Source organism: Anomaloglossus baeobatrachus, chromosome 11 (genome assembly GCF_048569485.1).
Source record: "Anomaloglossus baeobatrachus isolate aAnoBae1 chromosome 11, aAnoBae1.hap1, whole genome shotgun sequence".
In the NCBI taxonomy this organism is placed as follows: domain Eukaryota; kingdom Metazoa; phylum Chordata; class Amphibia; order Anura; family Aromobatidae; genus Anomaloglossus; species Anomaloglossus baeobatrachus.
The window spans coordinates 175,876,036-175,892,013 of NC_134363.1; the positions used below are offsets into that span (position 1 = coordinate 175,876,036).

General features: G+C 56.6%; 1 protein-coding gene across 5 annotated transcripts in view; it reads left to right on the plus strand.

Moving 5' to 3' along the window:
• Nucleotides 1-2,660: 2,660 nt before the first annotated feature.
• Nucleotides 2,661-15,978, plus strand: part of LOC142257255 (uncharacterized) — a 141,342-nt gene continuing 128,024 nt past the window's right edge. For all 5 annotated transcript variants that reach the window (XM_075329411.1, XM_075329415.1, XM_075329413.1 and 2 more), the window contains exons 1-2: nt 2,661-2,859; nt 14,871-15,046. In XM_075329411.1, coding sequence (XP_075185526.1) covers nt 2,715-2,859; nt 14,871-15,046 — 321 coding nt within the window. In that variant the 5' untranslated portion in view covers nt 2,661-2,714. The remainder of the gene's footprint in view (nt 2,860-14,870; nt 15,047-15,978) is intronic.

Below are 15,978 nucleotides of genomic sequence, written 5' to 3' on the forward strand. Positions count from 1 at the left end.
ATTTCGCCAGTACCCCAGCTGACTGATGGTTCGTGTGTCCGCAACCAGGGAAGTCCCAGCAGGATTTGATGGGACATGTGTGGTAGGACGTAGAGAGCGATGTTCTCGGTGTGCAGGGCACCGATACGCAGTTCGACCGGTCTGGTGACCCAGGAGATGGTATCAGAGAGGGGTCTCCCATCCACAGAGGCAATCACTAGGGGCTTCTCGAGTAGAGTAACAGGCAGCTGGTACTTGTCCACAGTGGCCTGCTGGATGAAATTGCCTGCTGCTCCAGAATCGAGGTATGCCTCAGCCGTGAAGCGCGTCTCTCCCGTAGACACTTGCACAGTCCACATAACCGGATCTGAGAGAGTCCCAGCACCTAGGGTGGCCTCTCCTACCAACCCTAGGCTTTGGAGTTTCCCGGCCTTTCTGGACAGGAGCGTAGGAGGTGTGTTCCCTCTCCGCAGTAAAAGCAGAGGCCCTTGGCGAGCCGCTCTGCTCGACGTTGTTCAGACTGTCGTACTCGGTCGATCTGCATGGGCTCGTGGACGGGAATCCCAGCTGTTGATGACTGAGGTACGGAGGGCTTCTGTGGAGGAGAAGAATGCCGTACCGGACGTCTCTCACGAGACAGCTCTTTGGAGCGCTCCTGAAAACGAATGTCCACTCGAGTTGCTAGGGCAATCAGGGCATCTAGGGTGGAGGGCACGTCACGACCCGCCAACTCATCTTTGATGCGACTCGAGAGTCCCTCCCAGAAGGCGGCTGTTAGGGCCTCATTATTCCACCCGAGTTCTGAAGCCAAAGTGCGGAAACGGATGGCGTATTGGCCCACCGTCAGTGTTCCTTGACGTAATCGGAGAAGAGATGAAGCAGACGCAGAGGCGCGTCCCGGCTCGTCAAAGGTGCTGCGAAAGGCCTGCAGGAACTCTTGAAGATCCTTGGTCATAGGATCCTCCTTCTCCCACAACGGGTTCATCCACGCCAGTGCCTCGCCCTCCAGGTGAGACATGATGAAGGCGACCTTGGCTTGGTCGGAGGCAAACAGATGTGGCAGCTGCGTGAAATGGAGGGAGCATTGGTTTATAAACCCCCTGCAGGTCTTGGGATCTCCGGCGTACCGGGGTGGTGAAGCTAAACGCAGTCGGGAAGCATCCGAAGAGGCAGCCACGGGAGCGGGGGACGTGGCTTGACTAGTGGCGGCTTTGGATGTTGAAGACGTGACTGCCGCTTGTAGCGTGGTCAGGCGAGTGTCCACGGACGTCATAAAGTTCAGCATGCGGGTCTGGACTTCACGCTGGCGTTGGAGTTCCTCTTGCAAGGCCGCTAGTGCTGCAGCGGGATCCATGCCCTGATCTTACTGTCAGGGCCAGGCGGTCGGGCAGACCCAGGAGGTGGATCCACTGGGCCGAACTCTAAGATGGTGGTAAGGAGTCCGGTAGCTGAAGCACTATGGGCAGTAGAACAGTCCGTGCCAGTGAGTGTAACGAAGGAGTCCCTGGGACCGCGGAGTCACAGATGGTAGTCCGGGTGACGTAGCTCAGGTTCGGAAGCCGAGGTGATGTCAGGCGGGGTCCGGAACCTTTGGAGCGAGATGACGGGTCACCGCAGGGATCCGAGATGGTACGGACTGTCAGATGGCAGACGGACAGCGTGCGGGGTTCGGGATTCAGCAGGACCGGATGGCGAGGCAGGATCAGCTCTAGAAGAGAGATACGTGAGTATGGCAAGACGACACAAGGAGACCTGACTCCTAGCTTGGAAAACACGAAGATCAGGCCCCGCCCTCTTGGACAATACACCCCTATATACCCTGTACCTGTTCAGCCTCATTTCCTGTTAATGGACGCTGGCCCTTTAAGAAAGGGTCAGTGACCGCGCGCGCGCCCTAATGCGCATGCGCGCAGCCCGGGTGCCAGAAGCCAGGGAAGGAGGCTGAGAAGAGGACGCAGGGGAGCCGGCCAGGGCCTGGGAGGCCGTCGGGCGCCGCGATCGGAGACCAGGGGGCCTGGGAAGGACGGGCACCGGAGCCAAGGACCCGGGGAGCGTGGCAGGTGAGCCGGGGAGCGGGGCTGAGGACCCGGGGAGCGGAGCGGAGGACCCGGGGAGGGGAGCCAAGGACCCGGGGAGCGTGACAACTACACGTGTCTACAACCTATCTGTGCAGCTCGGCTCCATTCACTTCCATAGAGCTCAGCTGCAGTACCACACGCAGCCTGCAGTCAGAGGTGGCGCTGTACTCCTAACCATGGACTATGGGATTAATATTTCATATATTTTGAATCTCAGCTAAAGAGGTTTTTTCCTTTTTTGAAAGCACCAGGAAGTCTGAAAGCCTATATCAGAAAAATGGAGAAATCCTTTAACTGTCATGTGGCGTAATATAGGTTTATTGATCCAGACTGCGGTGAACCTATTAGCACAGTGTATAGACACGAATGGTGCATTCAACTCTGCTACATCTGTTAAACACATAACATAAAGTCTATATCAATATATATATATAATCAGGATAGTGATGACAGCTGCCATCCTGGCTTATCTGCCCGGCGCCATCACTTTTTCACACTTGCCCCTCTGCAGGTGACACTCACTAATGAAACTTTCCCTCGGCACCGTCCTCATCAATATTGTAGGGTGCGGTCTCCGCTTTCACTGTGGATGAATTATTCAGGGACGAGCCGTATCAGCGGAGCTTATATTGTGTCATTTCTCTCCGGCCGCTCAGAATGACTCGGCTGCTTTGCTTCCTATCTGTTTATGTGATATTATCTTGCATAATTGGGCATACAAGGTCTGCGCAACAGAACGCGAGCTGCGAATATGGTGGAAATTGTGCCAACGCCGCTGATAGACGGGTGACGTGTCCGGCAGGTAAGTGGCTGCGCGGCTATTACAGCAGAGGATTTTTATTATTTTATTATCTTGTTGGTTATTGCAATGTCACAATTTCCTATGAAGTTTTACTTGATTGTGTATATTCAGTTTTAATGGGTTTAGTACTTATTCATCTATATCTTCTAACATTCCTGCGGGAGTCACAGATTTGTGAAGATTGGCAGTATGTCCTGGTTTCAGCTGTATCTGTATCCAAAGGATCCACAGAACACAGATACATGTGAATATAATGGAGAAGGCGGGGGGCGCTGTCAGCTCCCTGCTCCATCATATAGTCAGTGAGATGAGATGACATTGTAAGAAGGTGACGGCTGCACCGAGCCTCACACAACATATATAGGGGCAGATTTGCTTGAGAGGTAGTGTGATGGGCATCATAATGTGTAAGGGGGGCTGTGAGGGCATAATAATGTGTGAGGGGGCTGTGAGGCGCATAATAATGTGTGAGGGGGGCTATGAAGGCATAATACTGTAGGGGGGAGCAGATTTGAGAGGTAGTATGGATGCATCACAATGTAAGGGCATTATACTTTGAGGTTGGGGGCATTACACTGTGTTAGGGGCACTCAGGGGGCATTATACAGTGGGTGGGGTACTTAGGGGGTCTTATACTGTGTGTAGGGCACTCTGGGGGCATTATATTGTATGTGGGGCACTCAGGGGGCATTATACTGTGGGTGGGGCATTCAGGGGGCCTTATTTTGTTTGGGGCACTCAGGGGGCCTTATACTGTGTGAGGAGGCACTCGGGACCTTATACTGTGTGTGAGGTACTCAGGGAACCTTAAACTGTGTGTGGGGAACTCAGGGGGCTTATACTGTGTGAGAAGGCACTCAATGGGCCTTATATTGTGCGAGGAGGCAGTCAGCGGGCATTATACTATAAGAGGAGGCACTCACTGGGCATTATACTGTAAGAGGAGGCACTCAGTGGGCATTATACTGTTTGTCGTGCACTCCAGGGGCATTGTACTTTGTGTGGGGCAATCAGGGGGCATTTTACTGTGTGTGAGGCACTCATGGGGCCACATACTGTGTATGGGGTACTCAGGTGGCATTATACTGTGTGTGGGGTACTCAGGGGGAATTATACTGTGTGTGGGGTACTCAGGGGGGCATTATACTGTGGGGTACTCCGGTGGCATTATACTGTGTGTGGGATACTTAGGGGGCATTATACTGTTTGTGGGGTACTCAGGTGGCATTATACTGTGTGTGGGGTACTCAGGTGGCATTATACTGTGTGTGGGGCTCTCATGGGGCCTCATCTCATACTGTGTGTGGGGTACTCAGGTGGCATTATACTGTGTGTGGGGCACTCAGGGGTCATTATACTGTGTGTGGGGCACTCACAGGGCCTTATACTGTATGTACGGCATTCAGTGGGCCTTATACTGTGTGTGGGGCACTCAGGGGGCCTTATACTGTCTGAGGGGGCAGTCGGGGACCCTTATATGTGTGTGGGGCACTCAGGGGGGGCCTTATACTGTCTGGGGGGCACACAGGGGCCCTTATATGTGTGTGGGGCACTTAGGAGACCTTATACTGTCTGGGGGGGCACTCAGGGGGTCTTATATGTGTGTGGGGCACTCAGGGGGCCATATACTGTCTGGGGGGCACTCAGGGGGCCTTATATGTGTGTGGGGCACTCAGGGGGCCTTCAACTGTCTGGGGGGGCACTCAGGGGCCCTTATATGTGTGTGGGGGACACTCAAGGGGCCTTATACTGTCTGGGGGGCACTCAGGGGGCCTTATATGTGTGCGGGGCACTCAGGGGGCCTTATAATGTCTGGGGGGGCACTCAGGGGGCCTTATACTGTCTAGGGGGGCACTCAGGGGGCCTTATATGTGTGTGGGGGACACTCAGGGGGCCTTATACTGTCTGGGGGGCACTCAGGGGGCCTTATATGTGTGTGTGGCACTCAGAGGGCCTTATAATGTCTGGGGGGGCACTCAGGGGGCCTTATACTGTCTAGGGGGGCACTCAGGGGGCCTTATATGTGTGTGGGGGACACTCAGGGGCCTTATACTGTCTGGGGGGGGCACTCAAGGGGGCCTTATATGTGTGTGGGGCACTCAGGGGGCCTTATACTGTCTGGGGGGGCACTCAGAGGGCCTTATATGTGTGTGGGTGACACTCAGGGGGCCTTATACTGTCTGGGGGGCACTCAGGGGGCCTTATATGTGTGTGGGGCACTCAGGGGGCCTTATAATGTCTGGGGGGGCACTCAGGGGCCCTTATATGTGTGTGGGGGACACTCAGGGGGCCTTATACTGTCTGGAGGGCACTCAGGGGGCCTTATATGTGTGTGGGTCACTCAGGGGGCCTTATACTGTCCGTGGGGGCACTCAGGGGGCCTTATACTGTCCGTGGGGGCACTCAGGGGGCCTTATATGTGTGTGGGGCACTCAGGGACCCTTATATGTGTATGGGGCACTCAGGGGGCCTTATACTGTCTGGAGGGCACTCAGGGGGCCTTATATGTGTGTGGGTCACTCAGGGGGCCTTATACTGTCCGGGGGGGCACTCAGGGGCCCTTATATGTGTGTGGGGGACACTCAGGGGGCCTTATACTGTCTGGGGGGGCACTCAAGGGGGCCTTATATGTGTGTGGGGCACTCAGGGGGCCTTATACTGTCTGGGGGGGCACTCAGAGGGCCTTATATGTGTGTGGGTGACACTCAGGGGGCCTTATACTGTCTGGAGGGCACTCAGGGGGCCTTATATGTGTGTGGGTCACTCAGGGGGCCTTATACTGTCCGGGAGGGCACTCAGGGGGCCTTATATGTGTGTGTGGCACTCAGAGGGCCTTATAATGTCTGGGGGGGGCACTCAGGGGGCCTTATACTGTCTAGGGGGGCACTCAGGGGGCCTTATATGTGTGTGGGGGACACTCAGAGGCCTTATACTGTCTGGGGGGGCACTCAAGGGGGCCTTATATGTGTGTGGGGCACTCAGGGGGCCTTATACTGTCTGGGGGGGCACTCAGAGGGCCTTATATGTGTGTGGGTGACACTCAGGGGGCCTTATACTGTCTGGGGGGCACTCAGGGGGCCTTATATGTGTGTGGGGCACTCAGGGGGCCTTATAATGTCTGGGGGGGGCACTCAGGGGCCCTTATATGTGTGTGGGGGACACTCAGGGGGCCTTATACTGTCTGGAGGGCACTCAGGGGGCCTTATATGTGTGTGGGTCACTCAGGGGGCCTTATACTGTCCGGGGGGGCACTCAGGGGCCTTATATGTGTGTGGGGCACTCAGGGACCCTTATATGTGTATGGGGCACTCAGGGGGCCTTATACTGTCTGCAGGGCACTCAGGGGGCCTTATATGTGTGTGGGTCACTCAGGGGGCCTTATACTGTCCGGGGGGGCACTCAGGGGCCCTTATATGTGTGTGGGGGACACTCAGGGGGCCTTATACTGTCTGGGGGGGCACTCAAGGGGGCCTTATATGTGTGTGGGGCACTCAGGGGGCCTTATACTGTCTGGGGGGGCACTCAGAGGGCCTTATATGTGTGTGGGTGACACTCAGGGGGCCTTATACTGTCTGGAGGGCACTCAGGGGGCCTTATATGTGTGTGGGTCACTCAGGGGGCCTTATACTGTCCGGGAGGGCACTCAGGGGGCCTTATATGTGTGTGGGGCACTCAGGGGCCCTTATATGTGTGTGGGGGGCACTCAGGGGCCTTTTACTGTCTGGGGGGGCACTCAAAGGGGCCTTATATGTGTGTGGGGCATTCAGGGGCCCTTATATGTGTATGGGGCACTCAGGGGGCCTTATACTGTCTGGAGGGCACTCAGGGGGCCTTATATGTGTGTGGGTCACTCAGGGGGCCTTATACTGTCCGGGGGGCACTCAGGGGGCCTTATATGTGTGTGGGGCACTCAGGGGCCCTTATATGTGTGTGGGGGGCACTTAGGGGGCCTTATACTGTCTGGGGGGCACTCAGGGGGCCTTATATGTGTGTGGGGCACTCAGGGGGCCATATACTGTCTGGGGGGGCACTCAAGGGGCCTTATATGTGTGTGGGGCACTCAGGGGGCCTTTTACTGTCTGGGGGGGGGCACTCAGGAGCCCTTATTTGTGTGTGGGGCACTCAGGGAGCCTTATATTGTCTGGGGGGCACTCAGGGTCCTTATATGTGTGTGGGGCACTCAGGGGGCCTTATACTATCTGGGGGGGCACTCAGGGGGCCTTATATGTGTGTGGGGCACTCAGGGGGCCTTTTACTGTCTGGGGGGCACTCAGGGGGGCCTTATATGTGTGTGAGGCACTCAAGGGCCCTTATATGTGTGTGGGGCACTCAGGGGGCCTTATACTGCATGGGGGGCACTCAGGGGGCCTTATATGTGTGTGGGGCACTCGGGGCCTTATACTGTCTGGGGGTGCACACAGGGGCCCTTATATGTGTGTGGGGCACTCAGGGGGCCTTATACTGTCTGTGGGGCACTCAGGGGCCCTCATATGTGTGTGGGGCACTCAGGGGGCCTTATACTGTCTGGGGGGGCACTCAAGGGGGCCTTATATGTGTGTGGGGCACTCAGGGGGCCTAATACTGTCTGGGGGGGCACTCAGAGGGCCTTATATGTGTGTGGGTGACACTCAGGGGGCCTTATACTGTCTGGGGGGCACTCAGGGGGCCTTATATGTGTGTGGGGCACTCAGGGGGCCTTATAATGTCTGGGGGGGGCACTCAGGGGCCCCTATATGTGTGTGGGGGACACTCAGGGGGCCTTATACTGTCTGGAGGGCACTCAGGGGGCCTTATATGTGTGTGGGTCACTCAGGGGGCCTTATACTGTCCGGGGGGGCACTCAGGGGGCCTTATATGTGTGTGGGGCACTCAGGGACCCTTATATGTGTATGGGGCACTCAGGGGGCCTTATACTGTCTGGAGGGCACTCAGGGGGCCTTATATGTGTGTGGGTCACTCAGGGGGCCTTATACTGTCTGGGGGGGCACTCAGGGGCCCTTATATGTGTGTGGGGGACACTCAGGGGGCCTTATACTGTCTGGGGGGGCACTCAAGGGGGCCTTGTATGTGTGTGGGGCACTCAGGGGGCCTTATACTGTCTGGGGGGGCACTCAGAGGGCCTTATATGTGTGTGGGTGACACTCAGGGGGCCTTAAACTGTCTGGAGGGCACTCAGGGGGCCTTATATGTGTGTGGGTCACTCAGGGGGCCTTATACTGTCCGGGAGGGCACTCAGGGGGCCTTATATGTGTGTGGGGCACTCAGGGGCCCTTATATGTGTGTGGGGGGCACTCAGGGGCCTTTTACTGTCTGGGGGGGCACTCAAAGGGGCCTTATATGTGTGTGGGGCATTCAGGGGCCCTTATATGTGTATGGGGCACTCAGGGGGCCTTATACTGTCTGGAGGGCACTCAGGGGGCCTTATATGTGTGTGGGTCACTCAGGGGGCCTTATACTGTCCGGGGGGGCACTCAGGGGGCCTTATATGTGTGTGGGGCACTCAGGGGCCCTTATATGTGTGTGGGGGGCACTTAGGGGGCCTTATACTGTCTGGGGGGCACTCAGGGGGCCTTATATGTGTGTGGGGCACTCAGGGGGCCTTACACTGTCTGGGGGGCACTCAGGGGGCCTTATATGTGTGTGGGGCACTCAGGGGGCCATATACTGTCTGGGGGGGCACTCAAGGGGCCTTATATGTGTGTGGGGCACTCAGGGGGCCTTTTACTGTCTGGGGGGGGGCACTCAGGAGCCCTTATTTGCGTGTGGGGCACTCAGGGAGCCTTATATTGTCTGGGGGGCACTCAGGGTCCTTATATGTGTGTGGGGCACTCAGGGGGCCTTATACTATCTGGGGGGGCACTCAGGGGGCCTTTTACTGTCTGGGGGGCACTCAGGGGGGCCTTATATGTGTGTGAGGCACTCAAGGGCCCTTATATGTGTGTGGGGCACTCAGGGGGCCTTATACTGCATGGGGGGCACTCAGGGGGCCTTATATGTGTGTGGGGCACTCGGGGCCTTATACTGTCTGGGGGTGCACACAGGGGCCCTTATATGTGTGTGGGGCACTCAGGGGGCCTTATACTGTCTGTGGGGCACTCAGGGGCCCTCATATGTGTGTGGGGCACTCAGGGGGCCTTATACTGTCTGGGGGGGCACTCAGGGGGCCTTATATGTGTGTGGGGCACTCAGGGGGGCTTATACTGTCTGGGGGGGCACTCAGGGGGCCTTATATGTGTGTGGGGCACTCAGGGTCCCTTATGTGTGTGGGGCATTCAGGGGGCCTTATAATGTCTGGGGGGGGCACTCAGGGGGTCTTATATGTGTGTGGTGCACTCACGGGCCCTTATATGTGTGTGGGGGGCACTCGGGCCTTATACTGTCTGGGGGGGGCACTCAAGGGGCCTTATATGTGTGTGGGGCAGTCAGGGGCCCTTATATGTGTGTGGGGGGCACTCAGGGGCCTTATACTGTCTGGGGGGGCACTCAAGGGGGCCTTATAGTGTCTGGGGGGGGCACTCAGGGGGCCTTATATGTGTGTGGGGCATTCAGGGGCCCTTATATGTGTGTGGGGCACTCAGGGGGCCTTAAACTGTCTGGGGGGGCATTCAAGGGGCCTTATATGTGTGTGGGGCACTCAGGGGCCCTTATATGTGTGTGGGGCACTCAGGGGGCCTTATACTCTGTGCGGGGGGCACTCAGTGGGCCTTATATGTGTGTGGGGCACTTAGGGGGCCTTATACTGTCTGAGGGGGCACTCAGGGGTCCTTATATGTGTGTGGGGCACTCAGGGTCCCTTATGTGTGTGGGGCATTCAGGGGGCCTTATAATGTCTGGGGGGGGCACTCAGGGGGCCTTGTATGTGTGTGGGGCACTCAGGGGCCCTTATATGTGTGTGGGGGGCACTTGGGCCTTATACTGTCTGGGGGGGCACTCAAGGGGCCTTATATGTGTGTGGGGCACTCAGGGGCCCTTATATGTGTGTGGGGGACACTCAGGGGCCTTATACTGTCTGGGGGGGCACTCAAGGGGGCCTTATATGTGTGTGGGGCACTCAAGGGGCCTTATACTGTCTAGGGGGGCACTCAGGGGGCCTTATATGTGTGTGGGGGACACTCAGGGGGCCTTATACTGTCTGGGGGGCACTCAGGGGGCCTTATATGTGTGTGTGGCACTCAGAGGGCCTTATAATGTCTGGGGGGGCACTCAGGGGGCCTTATACTGTCTAGGGGGGCACTCAGGGGGCCTTATATGTGTGTGGGGGACACTCAGGGGCCTTATACTGTCTGGGGGGGCACTCAAGGGGGCCTTATATGTGTGTGGGGCACTCAGGGGGCCTTATACTGTCTGGGGGGGCACTCAGAGGGCCTTATATGTGTGTGGGTGACACTCAGGGGGCCTTATACTGTCTGGGGGGCACTCAGGGGGCCTTATATGTGTGTGGGGCACTCAGGGGGCCTTATAATGTCTGGGGGGGAACTCAGGGGCCCTTATATGTGTGTGGGGGACACTCAGGGGGCCTTATACTGTCTGGAGGGCACTCAGGGGGCCTTATATGTGTGTGGGTCACTCAGGGGGCCTTATACTGTCCGGGGGGGCACTCAGGGGGCCTTATATGTGTGTGGGGCACTCAGGGGCCCTTATATGTGTGTGGGGGGCACTCAGGGGCCTTATACTGTCTGGGGGGGCACTCAAAGGGGCCTTATATGTGTGTGGGGCATTCAGGGGCCCTTATATGTGTATGGGGCACTCAGGGGGCCTTATACTGTCTGGAGGGCACTCAGGGGGCCTTATATGTGTGTGGGTCACTCAGGGGGCCTTATACTGTCCGGGGGGGCACTCAGGGGCCCTTATATGTGTGTGGGGGACACTCAGGGGGCCTTATACTGTCTGGGGGGCACTCAAGGGGGCCTTATATGTGTGTGGGGCACTCAGGGGGCCTTATACTGTCTGGGGGGGCACTCAGAGGGCCTTATATGTGTGTGGGTGACACTCAGGGGGCCTTATACTGTCTGGGGGGCACTCAGGGGCCCTTATATGTGTGTGAGGGACACTCAGGGGGCCTTATACTGTCTGGAGGGCACTCAGAGGGCCTTATATGTGTGTGGGTCACTCAGGGGGCCTTATACTGTCCGGGGGGGCACTCAGGGGGCCTTATATGTGTGTGGGGGGCACTCAGAGGCCTTATACTGTCTGGGGGGGCACTCAAAGGGGCCTTATATGTGTGTGGGGCATTCAGGGGCCCTTATATGTGTATGGGGCACTCAGGGGGCCTTATACTGTCTGGAGGGCAGTCAGGGGGCCTTATATGTGTGTGGGTCACTCAGGGGGCCTTATACTGTCCGGGGGGGCACTCAGGGGCCCTTATATGTGTGTGGGGGACACTCAGGGGGCCTTATACTGTCTGGAGGGCACTCAGGGGGCCTTATATGTGTGTGGGTCACTCAGGGGGCCTTATACTGTCCGGGGGGGCACTCAGGGGGCCTTATATGTGTGTGGGGCACTCAGGGGCCCTTATATGTGTGTGGGGGGCACTTAGGGGGCCTTTTACTGTCTGGGGGGCACTCAGGGGGCCTTATATGTGTGTGGGGCACTCAGGGGGCAATATACTGTCTGGGGGGGGCACTCAAGGGCCCTTATATGTGTGTGGGGCACTCAGGGGGCCTTTTACTGTCTGGGGGGGGGCACTCAGGAGCCCTTATTTGTGTGTGGGGCACTCAGGGAGCCTTATATTTTCTGGGGGGCACTCAGGGTCCTTATATGTGTGTGGGGCACTCAGGGGGCCTTATACTATCTGGGGGGAACTCAGGGGGCCTTATATGTGTGTGGGGCACTCAGGGGGCCTTTTACTGTCTGGGGGGCACTCAGGGGGGCCTTATATGTGTGTGAGGCACTCAAGGGCCCTTATATGTGTGTGGGGCACTCAGGGGGCCTTATACTGCATGGGGGGCACTCAGGGGGCCTTATATGTGTGTGGGGCAATCGGGGCCTTATACTGTCTGGGGGTGCACACAGGGGCCCTTATATGTGTGTGGGGCATTCAGGGGGCCTTATACTGTCTGTGGGGCACTCAGGGGCCCTTATATGTGTGTGGGGCACTTAGGGGGCCTTATACTGTCTGGGGGGGCACTCAGGGGGCCTTATATGTGTGTGAGGCACTCAAGGGCCCTTATATGTGTGTGGGGCACTCAGGGGGCCTTATACTGCATGGGGGGCACTCAGGGGGCCTTATATGTGTGTGGGGCACTCAGGGGGCCTTATACTGTCTGGGGGTGCACTCAGGGGCCCTTATATGTGTGTGGGGCACTCAGGGGGCCTTATACTGTCTGTGGGGCACTCAGGGGCCCTCATAGGTGTGTGGGGCACTCAGGGGGCCTTATACTGTCTGGGGGGGCACTCAGGGGGCCTTATATGTGTGTGGGGCACTCAGGGGGGCTTATACTGTCTGGGGGGGCACTCAGGGGGCCTTATATGTGTGTGGGGCACTCAGGGTCCCTTATGTGTGTGGGGCATTCAGGGGGCCTTATAATGTCTGGGGGGGACACTCAGGGGGTCTTATATGTGTGTGGGGCACTCACGGGCCCTTATATGTGTGTGGGGGGCACTCGGGCCTTATACTGTCTGGGGGGGGCACTCAAGGGGCCTTATATGTGTGTGGGGCACTCAGGGGCCCTTATATGTGTGTGGGGGGCACTCAGGGGCCTTATACTGTCTGGGGGGGCACTCAAGGGGGCCTTATATGTGTGTGAGGCACTCAGGGGGCCTGATACTGTCTGGGGGGGGCACTCAGGGGGCCTTATATGTGTGTGGGGCACTCAGGGGGCCTTATACTGTCTGGGGGGGCACTCAGGGGGGCCTTATATGTGTGTGGGGCACTCAGGGGCCCTTATGTGTGTGGGGCACTCAGGGGGCCTGTTACTGTCTGGGGGGGACACTCAGGGGGCCTTATATGTGTGTGGGGCACTCAAGGGGCCTTATACTGTCTGAGGGGGCACTCAGGGGGCTTTATATGTTTGTGGGCACTCAGGGGCCCTTATGTGTGTGGGGCACTCAGGGGGCCTGTTACTGTCTGGGGGGGACACTCAGGGGGCCTTATATGTGTGTGGGGCACTCAGGGGGCCTTATACTGTCTGGGGGTGCACTCAGGGGGCCTTATATGTGTGTGGGGTACTTAGGGCATTGTACTGTGTGTGAGGCATTTAGGAAACAGTATACTGCAAGGAGGCAATCAGTGGGTAATATACTTTATCGGGACACTCAGGGGGGGCATTATAATGTGGGTGAAGCACTCAGGGAGTATCATACTGTATAGGGGGCACTCAGGAGACATTATACTGAGTGGGGGGCTCTTGGGACATTATATTGTGTAAAGGGCACTTTATTTGTAAGGGGCACTGTGGGAGTATATTGTGTGAGGGCCACTTAATGTGTGAGAGATACTGTGTGGGCCTAATGTATGAGGGATGCTTTGGGGACCTCATAATGTATGAGGGGGAATTTGACAGCATAATAATATATGAGAGGTACTGTGGTGGCGTTATAATGTGTGAAAGGAACTGTGGGGGCATCATAATATATGAGGGGTCTTAATGGGTGGGACCACTATGACGGCACTATACTGTATGAGGGGAGACTGTGACGGCACCATACTGTATGAGGGGGGGACTGTGACGGCACTATACTGTATGAGGGGGGGACTGTGACGGCACTATACTGTATGAGGGGGGGACTGTGACGGCACTATACTGTATGAGGGGGGACTGTGACGGCACTATACTGTATGAGGGGGGGACTGTGACGGCACCATACTGTATGAGGGGGGGACTGTGACGGCACTATACTGTATGAGGGGGGGACTGTGACGGCACTATACTGTATGAGGGGGGGACTGTGACGGCACTATACTGTATGAGGGGGGGACTGTGACGGCACTATACTGTATGAGGGGGGGGACTGTGACGGCACTATACTGTATGAGGGGGGACTGTGACGGTACCATACTGTATGAGGGGGGACTGTGATGGCACTATACTGTATGAAGGGGGGACTGTGACGGCACTATACTGTATGAGGGGGGACTGTGACGGCACTATACTGTATGAGGGGGGACTGTGACGGCACTATACTGTATGAGGGGGGGACTGTGACGGCACTATACTGTATGAGGGGGGGACTGTGACGGCACCATACTGTATGAGGGGGGACTGTGACGGCACTATACTGTATGAGGGGGGACTGTGACGGCACTATACTGTATGAGGGGGGACTGTGACGGCACTATACTGTATGAGGGGGGGACTGTGACGGCACTATACTGTATGAGGGGGGGACTGTGACGGCACCATACTGTATGAGGGGGGACTGTGACGGCACTATACTGTATGAGGGGGGACTGTGACGGCACTATACTGTATGAGGGGGGGACTATGACGGCACTATACTGTATGAGGGGGGACTGTGACGGCACTATACTGTATGAGGGGGGACTGTGACGGCACTATACTGTATGAGGGGGGGACTGTGACGGCACTATACTGTATGAGGGGGGACTGTGACGGCACTATACTGTATGAGGGGGGACTGTGACGGCACTATACTGTATGAGGGGGGGACTGTGACGGCACTATACTGTATGAGGGGGGGACTGTGACGGCACTATACTGTATGAGGGGGGGACTGTGACGGCACTATACTGTATGAGGGGGGGACTGTGACGGCACTATACTGTATGAGGGGGGGACTGTGGTTGCAGATCATACTCTGTAGGGGGCATTGGAATGTGTGCCATCAAAACACCATCTGTACACAAACACACATTAGCAATAAAAACTAAAAAAAACCCTATGCCTATGTCGATGGAAGAATAAAAAAGTTCTAGTGCTTAGAAGAGGGGAAGGTAAGAGTGCAAAAAAAAAATTGGCGCCTTCTGGAAAGGGTTAAATTCCGTAATAGTGTTGGTCCTCGGGGTAAATGGGGTCTTCATGAGTCACACACTAATTATTCCTTGTCTAAAGGCTATTTCAGGTCGGGACCAGAGTCGGATCCCACAGCGCAGTGTGTAAAATGTCCCGCGGATTTCTTCAATCCCCTGGCGGGTCAGGGCTCCTGCTTTTCTTGCGGATCTGAAGCCGTGCAGCCTGATGAAGGACAAACCACGTGTATCTGCCGCGGGGAGGGGAGGGGATTTCAGGTAAAAAAAAAAAAAATTCTATGACTATTTTATTTTTTTCACTGTATAAAGGTGACACTAGGACATTATTCTAACACTAGAAGGTGGCCCTATTCTAACGCATCGGGTATTCTAGAATTTATTGTGTAGTTAATGTATGTTTTTTGTTATATATATCGATGTTGTGTGTAGTTGCCAGTGTTTGTGTAGGGGCTGTAAATGTTCTGGGTGTTGTCTGGGTGTTGGGGTGTGTGAGAGCGGTGTTGTTTGTGTATTGCATTGTGTGTGTTGCGTTGTTTGTGGAGCGCTGTGTGTCTGCAGCATTGTGTGTGTGTGGTGCTGTGTGTGTTGTGCGGTTTGTTTGGGTGTGGAGTGCATGTGTGTGTTTTGGGGGGAGGTATGTTTTGTGCAGTGTGTGTGTTGCGCGGTATGTGCATATATTTGTGTATGCCGCGGTGTTTGTGTGTTGGGTGTTGTATGTGTGCGGCGTTGTCTGTGTGTGGGTGTCTGTGTAGGGCGGTGTTTGTGGTTCCCAGTGTGTGTGTGGTGTGTTGTGCGGTGCGCGTGTGGCGGTGTGTGTGTTTTGGGTGGAGGCGTGCACCCCCATCGTGCTCCATCCCCCATGCTGCGCACCCCCATCGTGCTCCATCCCCCATGCTGCGCACCTCCCATCGTGCTCCATCCCCCATGCTGCGCACCCCCCATCGTGCTCCATCCCCCATGCTGTGCACCCCCATCGTGCTCCATCCCCCATGCTGCGCACTCCCCATCGTGCTCCATCCCCCATGCTGCGCACCCCCCATCGTGCTCCATCCTCTATGCTGTGCACCCCCCATCGTGCTCTATCCCCCATGCTGCGCACCCCCCATCGTGCTCCATCCCCCATGCTGCGCACTCCTCATCGTGCTCCATCCCCCATGCTGCGCACTCCCCATCGTGCTCCATCTCCCATG